General features: G+C 39.1%; 2 protein-coding genes across 2 annotated transcripts; one reads left to right on the top strand and one right to left on the bottom strand.

The window, feature by feature from the left end:
* Positions 1-2,201: 2,201 nt before the first annotated feature.
* On the top strand, positions 2,202-6,419 carry mGluR (metabotropic Glutamate Receptor; the record flags this gene model as incomplete). Its single annotated transcript, XM_068296792.1, has 6 exons — positions 2,202-3,358; positions 3,428-3,678; positions 3,741-3,847; positions 3,904-4,552; positions 4,610-4,905; positions 4,971-6,419. Coding segments are annotated over 6 exons (2,910 nt in total), but the record flags the coding sequence as incomplete, so codon positions are not given.
* A 134-nt stretch (positions 6,420-6,553) lies between these two features.
* Positions 6,554-13,943, bottom strand: 4E-T (eIF4E-Transporter). The gene is made up of 9 exons (XM_068295939.1): positions 13,728-13,943; positions 13,309-13,377; positions 11,433-12,897; positions 11,223-11,367; positions 10,679-11,164; positions 10,368-10,601; positions 7,432-7,866; positions 7,137-7,358; positions 6,554-7,063 (listed from the first exon to the last, which is right to left on the bottom strand). Exons 2-9 carry the CDS (start codon positions 13,332-13,334, stop codon positions 6,825-6,827), a joined length of 3,252 nt encoding a protein of 1,083 aa, XP_068152040.1. The 5' UTR covers positions 13,335-13,377; positions 13,728-13,943; the 3' UTR covers positions 6,554-6,824.
* Between the last annotated feature and the right edge of the window lie 1,851 nt (positions 13,944-15,794).

Below are 15,794 nucleotides of genomic sequence, written 5' to 3'. Positions count from 1 at the left end.
GTATTGCATTGGGTCACCAAACGCAACTACGTAAGTACACATTTGTGTAAGTATGGAAATAATTATTGTGCGTGTGTGCATACATATATCAAAGTTAAAGGTCCTCCGATATGCACTGAGTTCGTGTCCAATGTTTAACTTCTTCGACCTACATAAATGCAAAGGCATACATATTTATTTTGGCTCATGTATGTACATATGTATATGTACACAATTTTGTGATCTAACTGAAGGCATTCCAGTGCACATAGGAATCTCAATGACATGGACTATACCAATTTGGCTATTTTGTCTGTATCAGAAGGCAGTGCTGCCGTTCAAATATCACTTCTACCAGACCAACAAATTCCCATTCCCATTTGAATACCAATGATTATATCTGTGTGTGTATGTGTGTGTGTGTGGTGTGTGTATGTCTGCTGCTTCTGCTTCGCATCGCCATCAGCATCGGTGGTACCATTCTTGTTGGTACTTCTTGGGAAAGTTCTTGCATCAAAGCTTTTTCTGGGTCGCCGTAGTCGCTTTTCACGCACCCACACACTGTTAAAACAGCCCGCATTTAGGAGAGCACCAGTGTAGGTGACGTGAACGGTAAACTTATTTTCAGTTACTTCTCTCTTTGGTCTTCATTGACTCTCTTCGATTCCACGGTATCCGAAAACAAGCATTAAACTCAATTTCTTAGATGTTGGGCGATTGACGATTGAGTTGGTCACTCAACTAAGATGCGCGTTAAGTTTGAATAGGCACCGCAGTTTTTGGCGATTTGATAGATACTATTTTTTTTAAATGGACTTGAAATATCCTTACACAAAATGCAATGCACAATGGGACAAGTTCATATAGCCCTGTGCGTCCGTTCGTTAACGGAAAATGCTCTTTTAAGGACTCAGGTTCCACCGGATCGGACTATGTCATATTTTCATGCAGTCAGTTATTTTCAAAGTGATTGTCGTAAAAGTGAACAAAAGGTGGCAAAACTCTTGGGTGGCAAACCTTTTCCCGATTGTTAACTTATGCATGGCATGTCTTATATGTACATACATATGTATGTATGTATGTACAATCTGCATTGCTCCAATGCTTCAATTACAAACCGTTCTTTACCAGAAGTTCGACTTTTCAGATAAAATGTTTTTCTGCCTTGACGCCTGTAGGTAGGAAAAGGGAAAGACAAAGGAAGGATTAAAATAAACATTGTCCAACATATTGTTTACTTTACAATAATTTATATACCTATACATATATACATACATTAATTGAGTATATGTAGATATATGAAACTAATGGTGGTTTTACTTTATAATAACGATATAAAAAACCAGATAAAAAGTAAACTCGGCTGTTCTAAAACTAGTTACGAATAATATGTTTTACCTCAATTAATACACAGTTGTTTATCGTCACTTGCATCTCAAATACAGAAAGAGAGTTTTAGGCAAAAATACGATTAAATGGTGAAAGCAGCAGCTGCAATTAATCCACTATTTAAAAATAGAGATGATGTGAATTCTCTAGAAGTTCCGGATAAATCAGACAATTTCATTATTCCGATTAAAAACGTATTTACGAAGAGATGTTTGTGAAGTAAAGTTTTACCCCGCCCCATTCAGCATACATTTTAAGGATTAGCGTGAGACGCCAAGTCGATAAAACTAATGACGACTAATACTAATGAAATAAATTTCACCCGAATTTTGGTATAATAATCCTTCAAATAGCATTTCATTTACAAAACAGTTTTATTGAATTTAATTGAATTGAAGAATTACCGTCTTAAAATTATTTGATCCTATCTTATCTGCATTTTTTGAGAAATAATAAAAAAAAGCTAAGGCCACCAAATTTCACTGCTATTTTATAAAATTTAATGCTTTTGAGTGTTCATTTGGAATATATTTCGCTAGAAGAATTAGAGATCCGTAAATGATTTCCATCGACTAATTTGCTATGTGTTTTTTCAGTTGCCTCGGACTAGTATAGTTAAAATGTGTGATTCCACATTCTGCGATATTAAATGCATTCAACGAATGGATAATTTATCACTAGGAGCATATACATAATCAGTGAAAGAAAGAACGCTTTTCCATCTCCGCATTGCATCAGGCATGGGGCGCTCAATGGTGTATAAAGGAACCTTGCGCGCAAGCTCAGTCGGATATATTATGATCATATTGGCGATCCTATTCCTAGTGCCAGACCTAGATGCAGCCCGCTCGACTTCGCAATCGCAAGATGTTTCTGTGATATCACATGGCGACATCATACTTGGCGGCCTGTTTCCCGTACATGAAAAAGGGGAGCAGGACGGCACTCCTTGCGGTCCTAAAGTATACAACCGCGGAGTGCAGAGGCTTGAGGCTATGCTGTATGCTGTGGACCGCGTAAATAATGACAGCAATCTACTGCCAGGGATTACGATAGGCGTCCACATACTTGACACCTGCTCAAGGGATACATACGCTTTGAATCAGTCGCTTCAGTTTGTCCGAGCTTCTCTTAACAACTTGGATACCTCCGCTTTCGAGTGCTCAGACACATCTAGTCCGCAGCTAAGGAAGAATTCATCTTCTGGTCCTGTCTTTGGGGTGATTGGGGGTTCCTATAGCTCGGTATCACTGCAGGTCGCTAATTTATTGCGGCTCTTTCACATACCACAAATCTCACCTGCGTCGACAGCGAAAACCTTATCTGACAAGTCTAGATTTGATCTCTTTGCGAGAACTGTACCGCCTGACACCTTTCAGTCAGTAGCCCTAGTTGACATTATTAAAAACCTGAACTGGTCATATGTATCCACAATTCACTCAGAGGGATCTTATGGAGAATACGGAATCGAAGCCTTTCACAAAGAGGCAACAGAACGACACGTTTGCATTGCCGCCGCTGAGAAGGTACCGAGTGCGGCTGACGATAAGGTGTTTGATGCAATTATTAGCAAGCTACAAAAGAAACCAAATGCCCGTGGAGTGGTTCTCTTTACTCGGGCAGAAGACGCGCGAAGAATTCTGCAGGCAGCGAAGCGGGCCAATTTGGGTCAGCCGTTTCATTGGATCGCTAGCGACGGTTGGGGAAAGCAGCAAAAACTGTTAGAAGGTCTGGAAGATATTGCTGAAGGAGCCATTACTGTTGAATTACAATCAGAGATAATTGAGGACTTTGACCGCTATATGATGCAGCTGACTCCTCAGACAAATCAGCGAAATCCCTGGTTTGCCGAGTACTGGGAGGACACATTTAACTGTGTGCTTACCTCCGAGTCCGAGTCTTCAAATATCAATACTAACGATTCACGAGTGGATAACGAAAAGGTTAACACGCCATGTGAGGAAAATTTAAGGCTATCGGAGAAAGTCGGGTAAGTTTAATTACTTGGTTAAATTGGTTTTTGCCAAATTACTTAAATTAATCTTGTACGATACCGAAGATATGAACAAGAGTCAAAGACTCAATTTGTGGTCGACGCTGTTTACGCTTTCGCACACGCACTACACAACTTGCACAACGACCGTTGCATGCACCAAGATCAAGTCGATCAGAGCCACCAGAAGCACCAGCAAAGCGAGTCCGTATGGTTTCGCAAACCCGTGGACAGCAGTTCTCAAGCATGTTCAGATATGGCCAACTATGATGGAAAAGACTTTTATAACAACTATCTACTGAATGTGTCTTTCATAGGTTTGTATTTGCCAATTACTTTACTTAAGAAGTCAACTCCATTTGTTTACTTAACTCCCAAGATTTGGCCGGAAGCGAAGTTAAGTTCGATCGGCAAGGTGATGGACTGGCTCGCTATGACATATTGAACTACCAACGACTGGACAACTCCTCAGGATATCAATATAAGGCAAGCTAAGCCATTGATCGATTGAAAACAGTTGTTTACTCAGTTTATTCTGGTAGGTTATCGGAAAATGGTTTAACAGCCTTGAAATGAATTTGGAAAGCATTGTCTGGAACAACAAGGAGCTCGACCAACCGACTTCAGCGTGCTCACTGCCATGCGACGTTGGTATGATAAAAAAACAACAGGGGGATACCTGCTGTTGGATATGCGATAGCTGTGAGGCCTTCGAATACGTTTATGATGAGTTTACTTGTAAGGACTGCGGTCCCGGACTCTGGCCATACCCAGATAAGCTATCCTGCTTTGGCTTGAACATTCAATACATGCGGTGGAATTCGCTGTTCGCCCTTGTCCCCATGGCTATTGCTATTATCGGCATTTTGATGACCATTATTGTGATTGTCCTGTTTGCTAAGAATCACGACACCCCTCTGGTTCGAGCGTCTGGACGGGAACTTAGCTATACCCTCCTTTTTGGAATTTTGGTCTGCTACTGCAACACTTTTGCTCTTATCGCGAAGCCGACTATTGGATCTTGTGTGCTGCAGCGCTTTGGCATTGGTGTTGGGTTTTCTATCATCTATAGTGCGTTACTGACAAAAACAAATCGCATATCACGAATCTTCCATTCCGCGTCAAAGTCGGCGCAACGGCTAAAGTACATCAGCCCGCAATCGCAGGTAGTCATCACATCAACTCTAATTGGTAAGAATTATATTTAAGGCCAGAGCCGAAACACAATCTTAATTTATCATCCCACAGCAATCCAGGTGTTAATAACTATGATTTGGATGATCGTCGAACCTCCCGGTACACGTTTCTATTATCCCGATCGCAGTGAAGTTATACTCAAATGCAAGATTCAGGACATGTCATTTCTATTTTCGCAGTTATATAATATGATTTTGATCACGATCTGCACCGTCTATGCCATAAAGACCCGTAAAATTCCTGAAAACTTCAACGAGTCAAAGTTTATAGGCTTCACTATGTACACTACATGTATAATATGGTTAGCTTTTGTGCCCATCTACTTTGGCACGGGAAATTCCTATGAGGTTTGTATCCCAATCAGGTGGAACTCCGATACCTATTTCTTAATATTTAATTATCGCGCTTACAGATACAAATTACAACGTTATGCATCTCAATCAGTCTTAGTGCATCTGTAGCACTGGTCTGTCTTTATTCGCCCAAGGTGTACATCCTAGTCTTCCATCCTGATAAAAATGTCCGGAAATTGACGATGAACAGTACAGTATATCGGCGTTCAGCAACGACGGGGGCCCACGGCGGTGTGCCGACCAGTTCCGGATACAGTCGGACCCAAGGTCCAGGCAACGTAACGCCAGCAGCCGCGGGTGCAGCAACGGTAACAGCCACATCAAGTGAGCGACCCTCCCCTTCGCAAAATGAGAGCCGGGACAGTCCGACTACCAGTCGCGACCCAGCGGCTATTGTGCATAATGGCAACGATGGAGATATTGGCTTAGTCGGAGGTACTGTCATGGCCGAATGCGATTGCTCTGGAGATTCAGCCTGCATTAAAGCTGAGGATGAAGGGAACTCCTGAACTCAATAGGGGGTTTGGTCACATTAAGGAACATGAAGCTTTATCTGTTGCTAAATATGTATAAGTCGATTGAAAACCCTCTAAGTTTAAGAGATGGGAAAAGAATATTCTTAGTCAGAACTAGATGGGCTAAAATGAATCTAGTTAAACTAGTTTAAGATCAAGTTATATCCACATTCCTTAGAAAAACAGCACGGAAGCCCACCACACCATCAGGAGAACTATCAAATGCAATATCATTGTCGTTCACTAGAAGTTTTCAATCAATAGAAGAATTAGTTAATTGTTGAGTTGACATTATTTCTATGCATGGGTAATTCAATAGTTAGCACTAATATTACATATAAAAAGGCCAAAAGTCTTGAATCGCGGACAAATTTCTTTAAAATTCCTTTGTTAAGGTCATTGAAAGCTCCAAAAACTGTTCGTTACAACATCCCAGATAATCTGTGACAAACGAATGAATGAGAAAATCGTTTCGAAGAGTTAATATTCGACCAAATTAAAAATGTATTAAATATTTCTAAATATTCTAAACTATATTAAATCTATTTAGCCTGCACCGTAGCTGTGGGCAATACATAACTACATATATACACATACCCAGAGATCCCCATTCTGTTGTGTCCTTTATGCAGTTAGCATTAGACGTAGTTTACCCACCTAATAGTTAATATAGGCGAGAGGCTATTATTAAAGACAAGCATCGCTTAACATTTTTCAAAACCAGGTAACGGTGCTTGTTGAATATCAACTCCAATCGTTATCAACACCACTAAAAACAAAATATAGTCAGAATATGCACAGCACTAAGATGAATGGGCATTCGCATTTATCCCAAGGTCCAGGTTCGAAAATTTTAAATTAAACCCTGTACTTCGACATCAAGAATTTTTACAAGCTTAAAAAATATAACATATAAAATACAATTTCTGCAGAGTCTTAACTGTCAAAGCTGTTAGAATAAATTGTGTGTACGCTTACCATTATAAAATCGAAGTTTTGGTCTCCGTGAATATTCGTATCATTTTAATTTTTAAAGTATAAAATAAAAAATACAAAAATCATAAATTTGTGTTCTCTCTTCTGGTATCATTGAATTCGCAACAGTATTTCAACTGAGAAAAAATAAGTTGATGGCTTACTAAATACTTTATTATTTACAGTAAAATAGGACTTTTTTACAATATAGTCAACTACAATTTTTCGATAATTTAAGTTCAAATGTTTTAATTTAACTACCATAGTGGCGCTAAACATGATCTTGATGAGTTCTCAGACTACATACAAGAGTCGGCATGTTTTTGGCGAAAATCATTGTAATAAGTAGCAAGACTTTTAATTTCCTTCGTTTTTTTTGTTTGTTTTTAATTTAGTATCTGAAGAATGAGTTAAAGCATGAAATTAATTGTGCACAGTGGCCGAGGAATGTTGAATTCTTCGTTCGAATTCTTCCAAGCTCAGTGCTTGGTTCATATTCAAAAGCGGCAACTTTCCAGCCGAGGCTTTGGCAAGGAGTTCTGGTGAGAACCATTGAGCCAACTGATTTGTGGTGGATGGTAATCGGTCATCTCTGTGGTAGTTTATGGCACCAAGACCATTGTTCTGTATTACATTCACACATTCGGAACTGTCGCTAGGTCCTTGAAGTAAAAAGAACGTAAAGGTTAATTTATTCGACACGACTATTTAAACTCTTTTTGGTTTCTCTCATACCAGGTTGATTGTGTTGACGATGCAAATCCATATGTGCCATTTGTCTTGGCTGTCTTGCTGTTTGACGCGACTGGGCCTGTTGCACAAATTGGTGGTGCTGTGGTATTTGGGAGATTCCTTCAGAGAGTCTTTGTAACTCAATTTTAGATGCAAAGGCCGCCACTGGCTGTGCGGCCTGTTGGACCGGTGCAGAATTCAAAGTTCCTTTTAATATAGGCCGCCCTAGGTATGGCATTAAAAGGAAAGGCTTACACAGATGGGACTTTAAAACGTATATGTATGTATATTCACTTACCAAATGACTTTATAGTATGCGGAGCTTGAATATTACCAGTAGGCCATTTTATCTGTTGTGGTTGTGGTTGTTGCTGGTTTCGTGGATGAGGAAGCAGTTTTGGAGAAACTTGTGGACTATTTGGGTTAGGGGCATAAGTGCCTCCACCGCCTAATATCATGCGAGGCTGCAAGTTGATCGCCGGCATCTGTTGTGATTCCATTAGCATGTGGTGCGACGCAATGGGTTTGGTAACCTGTGCTTGATATTGGTGATACTGTTGATGCTTCTGTTGCTGTTGATTGCCTGGACTATTATGCAGTGGTGGCGTATCCTTATCCGCTGTCATCTTTCTTAATACAGACGTCGGTGTAAAAGCCAAAGGCGTCGGTGAATTACTATGCCGAATGTGATGATTCATGTTCGGGTTTGAAGGTAAGTTGGGCGTAAATAGCTCTGAGAATGTAACGAAAATGAGCATGACGTTAATATATTTAAATAAGAATATTAATTTAAACAAAATTGCTTCTGTGTGCCTTGATTGTTTACCCCGAACTTTGTTTGAAAATATACAGGATATTAAAACTAATATTGTCTAATATCGTTTGTGTGCATAGTTTGTTGACGTCCATTGAGCACAAAGTAACTTATTTGAAATGCGCTTTCACGAATCGAAATATGTACATACATATGTATGTACATATATGAACAGTTCAAAATAAAAGCAATACTGATTTACTTCTAATAAAAAATATCAAAGAAGCTAACATCGGCTATGCAGAAGTTTATATACCCTTGCAGTCCTTGGCAATAACAATTTTACATGTTCTTTGGAGCTATATGATATAGTAGTCCGATCCTGATAATTCTCATACTTGATCTCCGCCAGAGTAATAAAAAGCACAGAAAAAAAATTTCAGCTCGATATCTCTTAAGGTGGCTGAATAAAACGCATACGCACGGACGGACAGACGGACATGGCTATATCGACTCCGCTTCTCATGCTGATCAGAAATATATATACTTTATGGGGTCGGAAACGTCTCCTTCTGTGCGTTACAAGCATCTGACCAATTTTATAATACCCTCTGCAAGGGTATAAAAATGTTACCAAATAATTCATATCTCCACAAAATTTTTATGAAAATGTGGTTGTCACTGTTTGTGACTTTTCTATTTATGTGGAATCTACATAAAACTATGATCAGATCCGGCTAAATCCGAGTCATTGTCACAGTTTGTCGTTGTAAAGCAAGTGAAACGAGAGTAAAATCTTTTCAGTCTTGTGGAATATGTTCCCAGTGTCACTTACACTTGAAAGCATTAATATTAAATTTCAGAATTATCCGAATTTGATCATCAGTTAAGAAGTATATCTTAAATATCAAAGAAGTTAAATTCGGCTATGCCGAAGTTTATATACCCTTGCAGTCCTTGACAATAATAATTTCACATGTTCAAAATTTGTTATCTGCAACTCAATTCATTAATATACAAACAAAACAATTTTACTCTTCATACTATGTACAATTTGTTCTTCTTCTTCCCTCATTCCCTAAGCAAAGCAACGCACGCATACACATACAGTTTATGTAGCGTTGCGTCTGTGTGTGTATGCATGTGCTCTGTTGATTTGATGATGACGTAGTAGGCAGCAAGCAGAGCTGCCGGCAGCGATTGAACCGATTTATATAGACTGTAACTTGTGTTCTATTTATCCGATCAGGGTCAAATTTTGGGATCTGAGATTTTATATCAAATTCTATTATATTGGTAAATTTCATGGGGATACTCCAATTTTTGCAAAAATTTTTGTTCCAGAGTTATATGATATAGTAGTCCGATCCCAAAGATTTTCATACTTTATCTCACCCGGGTAAAAAAAAAGCTCCCAAAAAAATTTCATCCCGATAGCTCTTAAGATGGCTGAGTAAAACGCGTACGCACCGACGGACAGACGGTCAGACGGACATGGCTATATCGACTTAGCTTCTCATGCTGATCAAGAATATATATACTTTATGGGGTCGGAAACGTCTCCTTCTGTGCGTTACAAACATCTGACCAATTTTATAATACCCTCTGCAAGGGTATAAAAATACACCAAGCTTTGTCGAGATCTTGGTATTTCAATGCCATGATATATTGGGTTTATATGGCAGCCAAATAGTTAATATAGTTATCCTAAATTATAAAATATTTATTATGTAAGGCAATTACCAAGTTTGGTGGCATCAGAGTCATACGGTCCCATAGGAGCATTAAAAGCTATATTAAACTAACGTGGATACTAATTTTATCTGACGATGCCGGTGTTGTCATCGTGAGCATGTGGCAAATGCAACAAGGGTTGATTGCGATAATCTTGGTCTTTCAATTTCTTCGGATAGTCCTCATCCGATAGGAGATATGACGCTATGCCTTTTCCCATTTACAAATGTTCAGGGTTCGGCGTATTATCACTTTTTGTAATGTGATTTATTAAATGTTGATATTACTACGTGCATTTGTTTAGTAATAATCGCATAAAAAGAGTTTTTTCCGGCTGAAATGGTGACATAATCCCCTGTATGTACACATCAATGTATCTTTATCCTACATTAAATGAGCCTACTCTTAGTGCATAGAAACGGTAGATATGTATTATGAGTCCTAGACCCACTATATTGAGTCCTGTGTCCGATGACCTATTTTCTATAGCCATAAAAACTTAATGATGTCTTCTAGACCGACTGTCTTCGGTTTTTGGACAGACACCTTGGCTTCTACAGACATGAAAGCTCGTTATGCTTCCTAGACCCGATATCTTGGGTCCTTTGTCCGATAGAATTGCTTCTACAGTCATTTAAGCTGAATGATGTCGTCTAGACCCACTATCTTCAGTCTTTTTAAAGACACCTTGGCTTTTACAGATATAAAAGCTGCATTATTTATTTTGTAAAAATTTGACTTCATACCTTCTGAAATGTTTGGGCCCAACGTTTGATGATAGGATGGATGTGCCGTATTTATATTTGAGTGACCACCGATCACATCATTCTGATATGTTTGTTTTGGTGGCATAGAATTCCTTCTGGCATTTGAACATTCACGAAAAACAGCTGCAATAACGTCCTTTGTGTGAGCCGTAGTATTAGGATTAATCAGTTCTTTTTCTAAAAACTCCAAAGAAATATCTCCACGGAAAATACCTAATTACAAAAAGAGATCACAAAAACACAATCAACACTCAAACCCAAAACTAATATTCCTTCTCATTAATACTTACTTTGAACCAAGTGCTGGATCTCCATTCGTTTTTGTGTTTGCACATGTATGTTTGGTGTTGGCCCATGCACTGAGTTGTGTTGTTGAGGTGCAACTGATTCAACAATTCGATTCGGCGGAAGGCCTTCTGATAGTTTCAAGCGCTGCTGCTGATGCTGCTGCTGCTGGAGGAACTGATGAACGTCTTCGTCCGTACGCACCGCAAAGTTTTGATGAGCATCTATTAGATGAGGATGATTCAATTGATGAGCATTCCGAGGAATGGCATTCGGAGCTCTCATCATTTGAAACAAATCAGTGGCAGCATCTTGCTCGTGTCCCTGCTGCATGTTTTGGGCGCCTAACTGTTGTAAAAGTTTTTTAAAAGCCTCGGTATCCCGAGCGACTGGCTTTTCTACATGCGATACTGACTGCGGCGGCATAGCCATTGCAGTGTGGAGGTCAACTTTAGTCATTTGTGCTTCCAAGTCTTTAACACTAGGAATACCTGCAGAGGGGTCAACTGTAAGTCATACCATGTTTGTGAAACAATTTAGTTAGTTTACCATGTATATCCGGTGTATTCGCTTCTCGTATTTTTGGGGACTCTTCATTGTTATTTTTTGTTGATTCATTCGGTCCAAACCATCGTGAGAAGCGAGACTTTCCAAATCCGCCGATTTCCGCGCCGGGCATATCAGCATCATTGCCCTGAGGGTACAAAAAAACAAACTGAATTGGTCTTTGTTTTTGTGGTAATCCATTCTTTCACTTACAATCAACGAATTATCCATTGGATCCAAACTAAGAAAAGCGTCGAAGTTAAATTCCATTTCTGGATTTGCTGGATGTTGGTGTTTTGTCAACTGCTCCGACTCTTTTTGACTCAGCGTAAAATTTCCGGCTTCTTGGGTGTTCATGTCGACATCTTTCAAATCGTCACTCGTTTTTGATTCCAATAAATTTAAGCTTCCACTGCTACTATTTTTTGACATAGTTTCCTGATCAAGTTGCGTATCGGTATCTATCGGCAGTGCATTAGTAACTCTTTCTTTTTTGGAATCGGAGGTCCGCGACTCATTACTGTTTTCCAAATCATCAAACCCATGCAAATCAATAGTTTCCAATTGGGATGTGGGACCTGCACTGAACCATTCTGGCTCTTTGTGATGTCTGTCTTGCATTTGGTGGTATACGGAGCCGCGTTTTCCACGACCCACGTCATTGAAACTGAATTTGTCTTTATTTGAAGTTCGCCGACCGCCTAATCCTCCGACTGCACCCGAACCAGTAGTATTCCCTACACCAGTTGGTCTATCAAGTGGCCTTTTACCTTCGTATTGGGAACGACGTTGATCACGATCCCCACAAAATTCACGGTCATTTTGCCTGCCACTAAATGTGCGCTGACTCTGTTGATTCGAATTTTGTAACATGCTTCCATTATGAGGTCTCTCCCTGTCCTTCTCTCTTTCTACCACGGCGGAGTCCGTGTCAGTCTCCTGTTTTTTAAACTCCCAGTTATCGCTCCGAGGCAAAAGTCGACCACTGCCAATACGACGCTCATGGCGAGCTGATGAGTATGTTGGCGAGGATGCTAAAGAATGTTCATTGTCACAGCCACCGCTGCCTTTCGGAACAGGTGAAACAAGTGAGTTTCGCTTTGATTCCTTATTCAATAGAGTCGGAGTGCCATTTCGCTCCACTCCGCTTAAAAAGTCGTCAGAATTTGCATTGTTAGTAGTCAGTTCGTTGCTCTCTGCAGCTGCTGCGAATCGACGTTTGGCAAATGCCGGCATTAAATGCGATGAGGAAATGCTTCTATGATCAATACTGGACGACTTGAAAGATGGAGTTAAAATGTTATTAGCTGACTGTGTATCCCTTTCCCTCTCTCTGTCTCTGTCTCTATCTCTTTCCCTATCCTCGCACCCCAATTGAGAATCATTGGGGGCAAAGCGTTGATAATAGGTATTCGCACGTTCTCGATTCCGCAGTGCTCGTCGCGAGCTGTTTAGTCCATTGTTAGAGCTGCTTAGGCTTGAATTATCAGTTTCTGGTGACAAACAACTATTTCCATAACTGCTACTGCTGATACCACAACCACTTCCTCCACCGCCACCAGAAAGCACTCCGTTTTTCCAAAAACCAAGAGTTTGCAGCTCAGTCTGGTTGGAACAGCTTGGACGCTGCCGGGCATTTCCCTCGTATCGCAGGGCCAATAAATCTGCTCGTGAGTACCTAAAAAGTTAAGTCAGATATAATTAGATATATGCATATAGTCGATACTGACCGCCACAGAATATTATGAAATAGATATTGAGGTAAAACTGAAATATACTTATTTTGACATGCATTCTTATTTTAAAACGAGTAAATTTTTTTTCGAGGAAAGATAACAATAAATGGTTTATTGACAACACTCGAAATGGACAAAATTGTTTGAGTATTCATTACTGAAATAAAAAAACACTTATACAGTATACATATTGTGTTTATGCATTTCAAAACAAATTTTATTGCATAGATACATATTTTTATTCACATACATACATATGTTGTACATGAAACTTTAGAAATTGTTGGTAGTACAGATCGAACGATGCACATAGTCCTTGTCTGCCTAGAACTACAACTTTTCGATTGACTTACCTAGCTTTCTCTTGTCCTGTCTCCATTATTTCGTATTTTAACCGCGTTCTTTACCGGTCGCTGTTCCAGCTGTTAAAAATGGAGAAAAGAGAAGCAGTGAAAATAAACAAGCTGACAAAAAACTTCAGTTGCATTTGCAAACACTCATAACTTAGAGCTGTGTACATACATATGTATGTATTATATGTACATATGTATGTACATAGATTCATATGTACGTACATACATAATTGGTATGGAAAAAATGGGGATTGAATCGCAAAAATATTGTGTAGACTTTAATGCTTATTTACTGCAATTACACACTTTTATGTGTGTAACTTTCAATTGCTAAGAAAATTGAAGTAAGGTTTGTATGAATGTGTCTACACTTATGATGATATATGTATGTATGTCTATACACAGATTTCACATCTTACATTACGTTGCGCCTAGACCAGTAACACTTGGATCCTTGAATTCACTAATACACACGCAACAACAAAAAATTAGCAAACGTACATCGATTAAATTTAGCTAAAAATTAAGTCCTTTGTTTAAATTGGCAATCCCCGTCCCCGTCTCGCCGTATTTTTTGACACCCACACCGTCGTTTGCTGCGTCACGTCATTACCACTTTCCCGTTTCGTGAGGGGTTTTCGATGAAACTATCGATGATCGACTATCGACTACAAACTTAATATCGAGTACGATCGAAAAATATTGCAGTCGATTAACAGGCTTTGAAAAGTTACATTCGATAGTTTTTTTCAACGATGGATGAAAAACTATCGATACTATCGATTCGCAGCTCTCTACAGTGCTGTCAAGCTAGAATCTGAGCTAGAAAGTTGGCGGGAATTAAAAAGAACCGAGCTAGTACTGGGAGCGGTTCCGCGAAATCTTGGTTCTTAACTCCGCTCAGCACCAGTTACTTTTGAATTTTCTTTCCTTTTTTTTTAGTTTTGCTTTAAGCCGAAAAATCACGCTTGGTCCTAATGTCCAGATCCACACTGAGCACTTTAAAGATATAAAACATGCTGTAAAAGTTTTTAAAAATGTCGAAATGACGGGAGTATAAGTAAATCCATTGATATATGGATAAATATACATACATACATATGTACATATGTGAACACAAATGTCCTACCAATTTTTCAATCAACGGTCATTAAAGAGAAACTTCGAATTTGATTAAGTCAAGACTGCATTAAAGTCAAATCACTTGTTTTTGTACTAGTCATACTGGCGACCGCTGCGAACTTGATGAAAGCATCCCAATTTACCTTCCGAAGGACGATACCAAGTTTTTTTGCTGACGCTTGCACACCAAGTACCACCTACAGATTTCTTTTGTGAATGTTAAAGGGGCCGCACCTGAACAGAATGTGTTAAGCTGTCTCTTCCTCCTCTTTGCACCATGGGCAAGCTGGGCTTGCAGCATGTCTGAATCTGTGGAGGTAACTCCGAAAGCAACCGTGGCCGCTCAGAAGCTGTGTCAAGTTGAAGTTGACTTCGCCATGTCCCCTATTCAGCCATGCTTCGAGTTTAGGAATAAGTCTGTGAGTCCATCTGCCTTTTTCAGACTCATCCCACATCCCATCCGCTTGCCATCTAGACAAATTTCCCCAAAAGCCCGGTTGACACTCACTTCGTCGCTTGGACTGACTGCACAATTATTGCAACTTTTCTTTCTCCTCGTAATGCATTATAACTGCATGTAAATCAATAGGCTTCGGATAATGGCTTTCGATTTCCAAGTAAGCTGCTTTGAGAAACATTCGATTGGGATGAAACTTGATATTTGAGCTACTTATAGCCCGGAGCAGATAAATTAAAACTCAATGATTACAGTTCCTGATATAAAGTATGTATGTGAGATGCTCTCGTCAAAGTCATGTACAGCGACTTTTCTCAATATCTTTGTTATTTTCTGAGCTATTGTCATATTTGTAATATATAATATTTGTTACTTTCGTACACCTACAAATGGCTGTATCAAATTTGATCAAGATTACATGAGTATATCATATAACTGCCATAACAACGATCGGCCGAAATCATTGACTTTCATCACGATAAAATATAATGCTCCACTCCCAGATTGCTTCAGCCTAAAGAAGGATTAACAACAAAACTAGCAAGGGTATTCAAACGTCGCACAGTGGGGCCTTCTGGCATTTAGCATTGCAAAAAATCATAGCGTCTAAACCAATAAAGCGATTTCAAAAATTTAAAAAGCATATGATAAAGAATACCTTAAGCTTCAAAATAAATGTTTGTCAAAAGTGCTGGGTTTTCGTGGTGCTGAAATATTCAAGGTCAAAGTCAGAAAATATTTCCAAGCATGTTTTTCCTTTAAAAATGGATCGAAACCCGGTTTTTTTTAATCACAAATGGAATTTTTCATTGTTTTAGATGACTAGGTAACATTTTTTAATGTTTTAATTTGATTTTTTAACATAATTACAAAAAGAAAAAAAAATTTTTTAATTTTTTTTTTAGGT

This window comes from Drosophila tropicalis, unplaced genomic scaffold (genome assembly GCF_018151085.1).
Source record: "Drosophila tropicalis isolate 14030-0801.00 unplaced genomic scaffold, ASM1815108v1 contig_859, whole genome shotgun sequence".
In the NCBI taxonomy this organism is placed as follows: domain Eukaryota; kingdom Metazoa; phylum Arthropoda; class Insecta; order Diptera; family Drosophilidae; genus Drosophila; species Drosophila tropicalis.
This window is presented reverse-complemented; position numbering and strand designations above follow the sequence as displayed.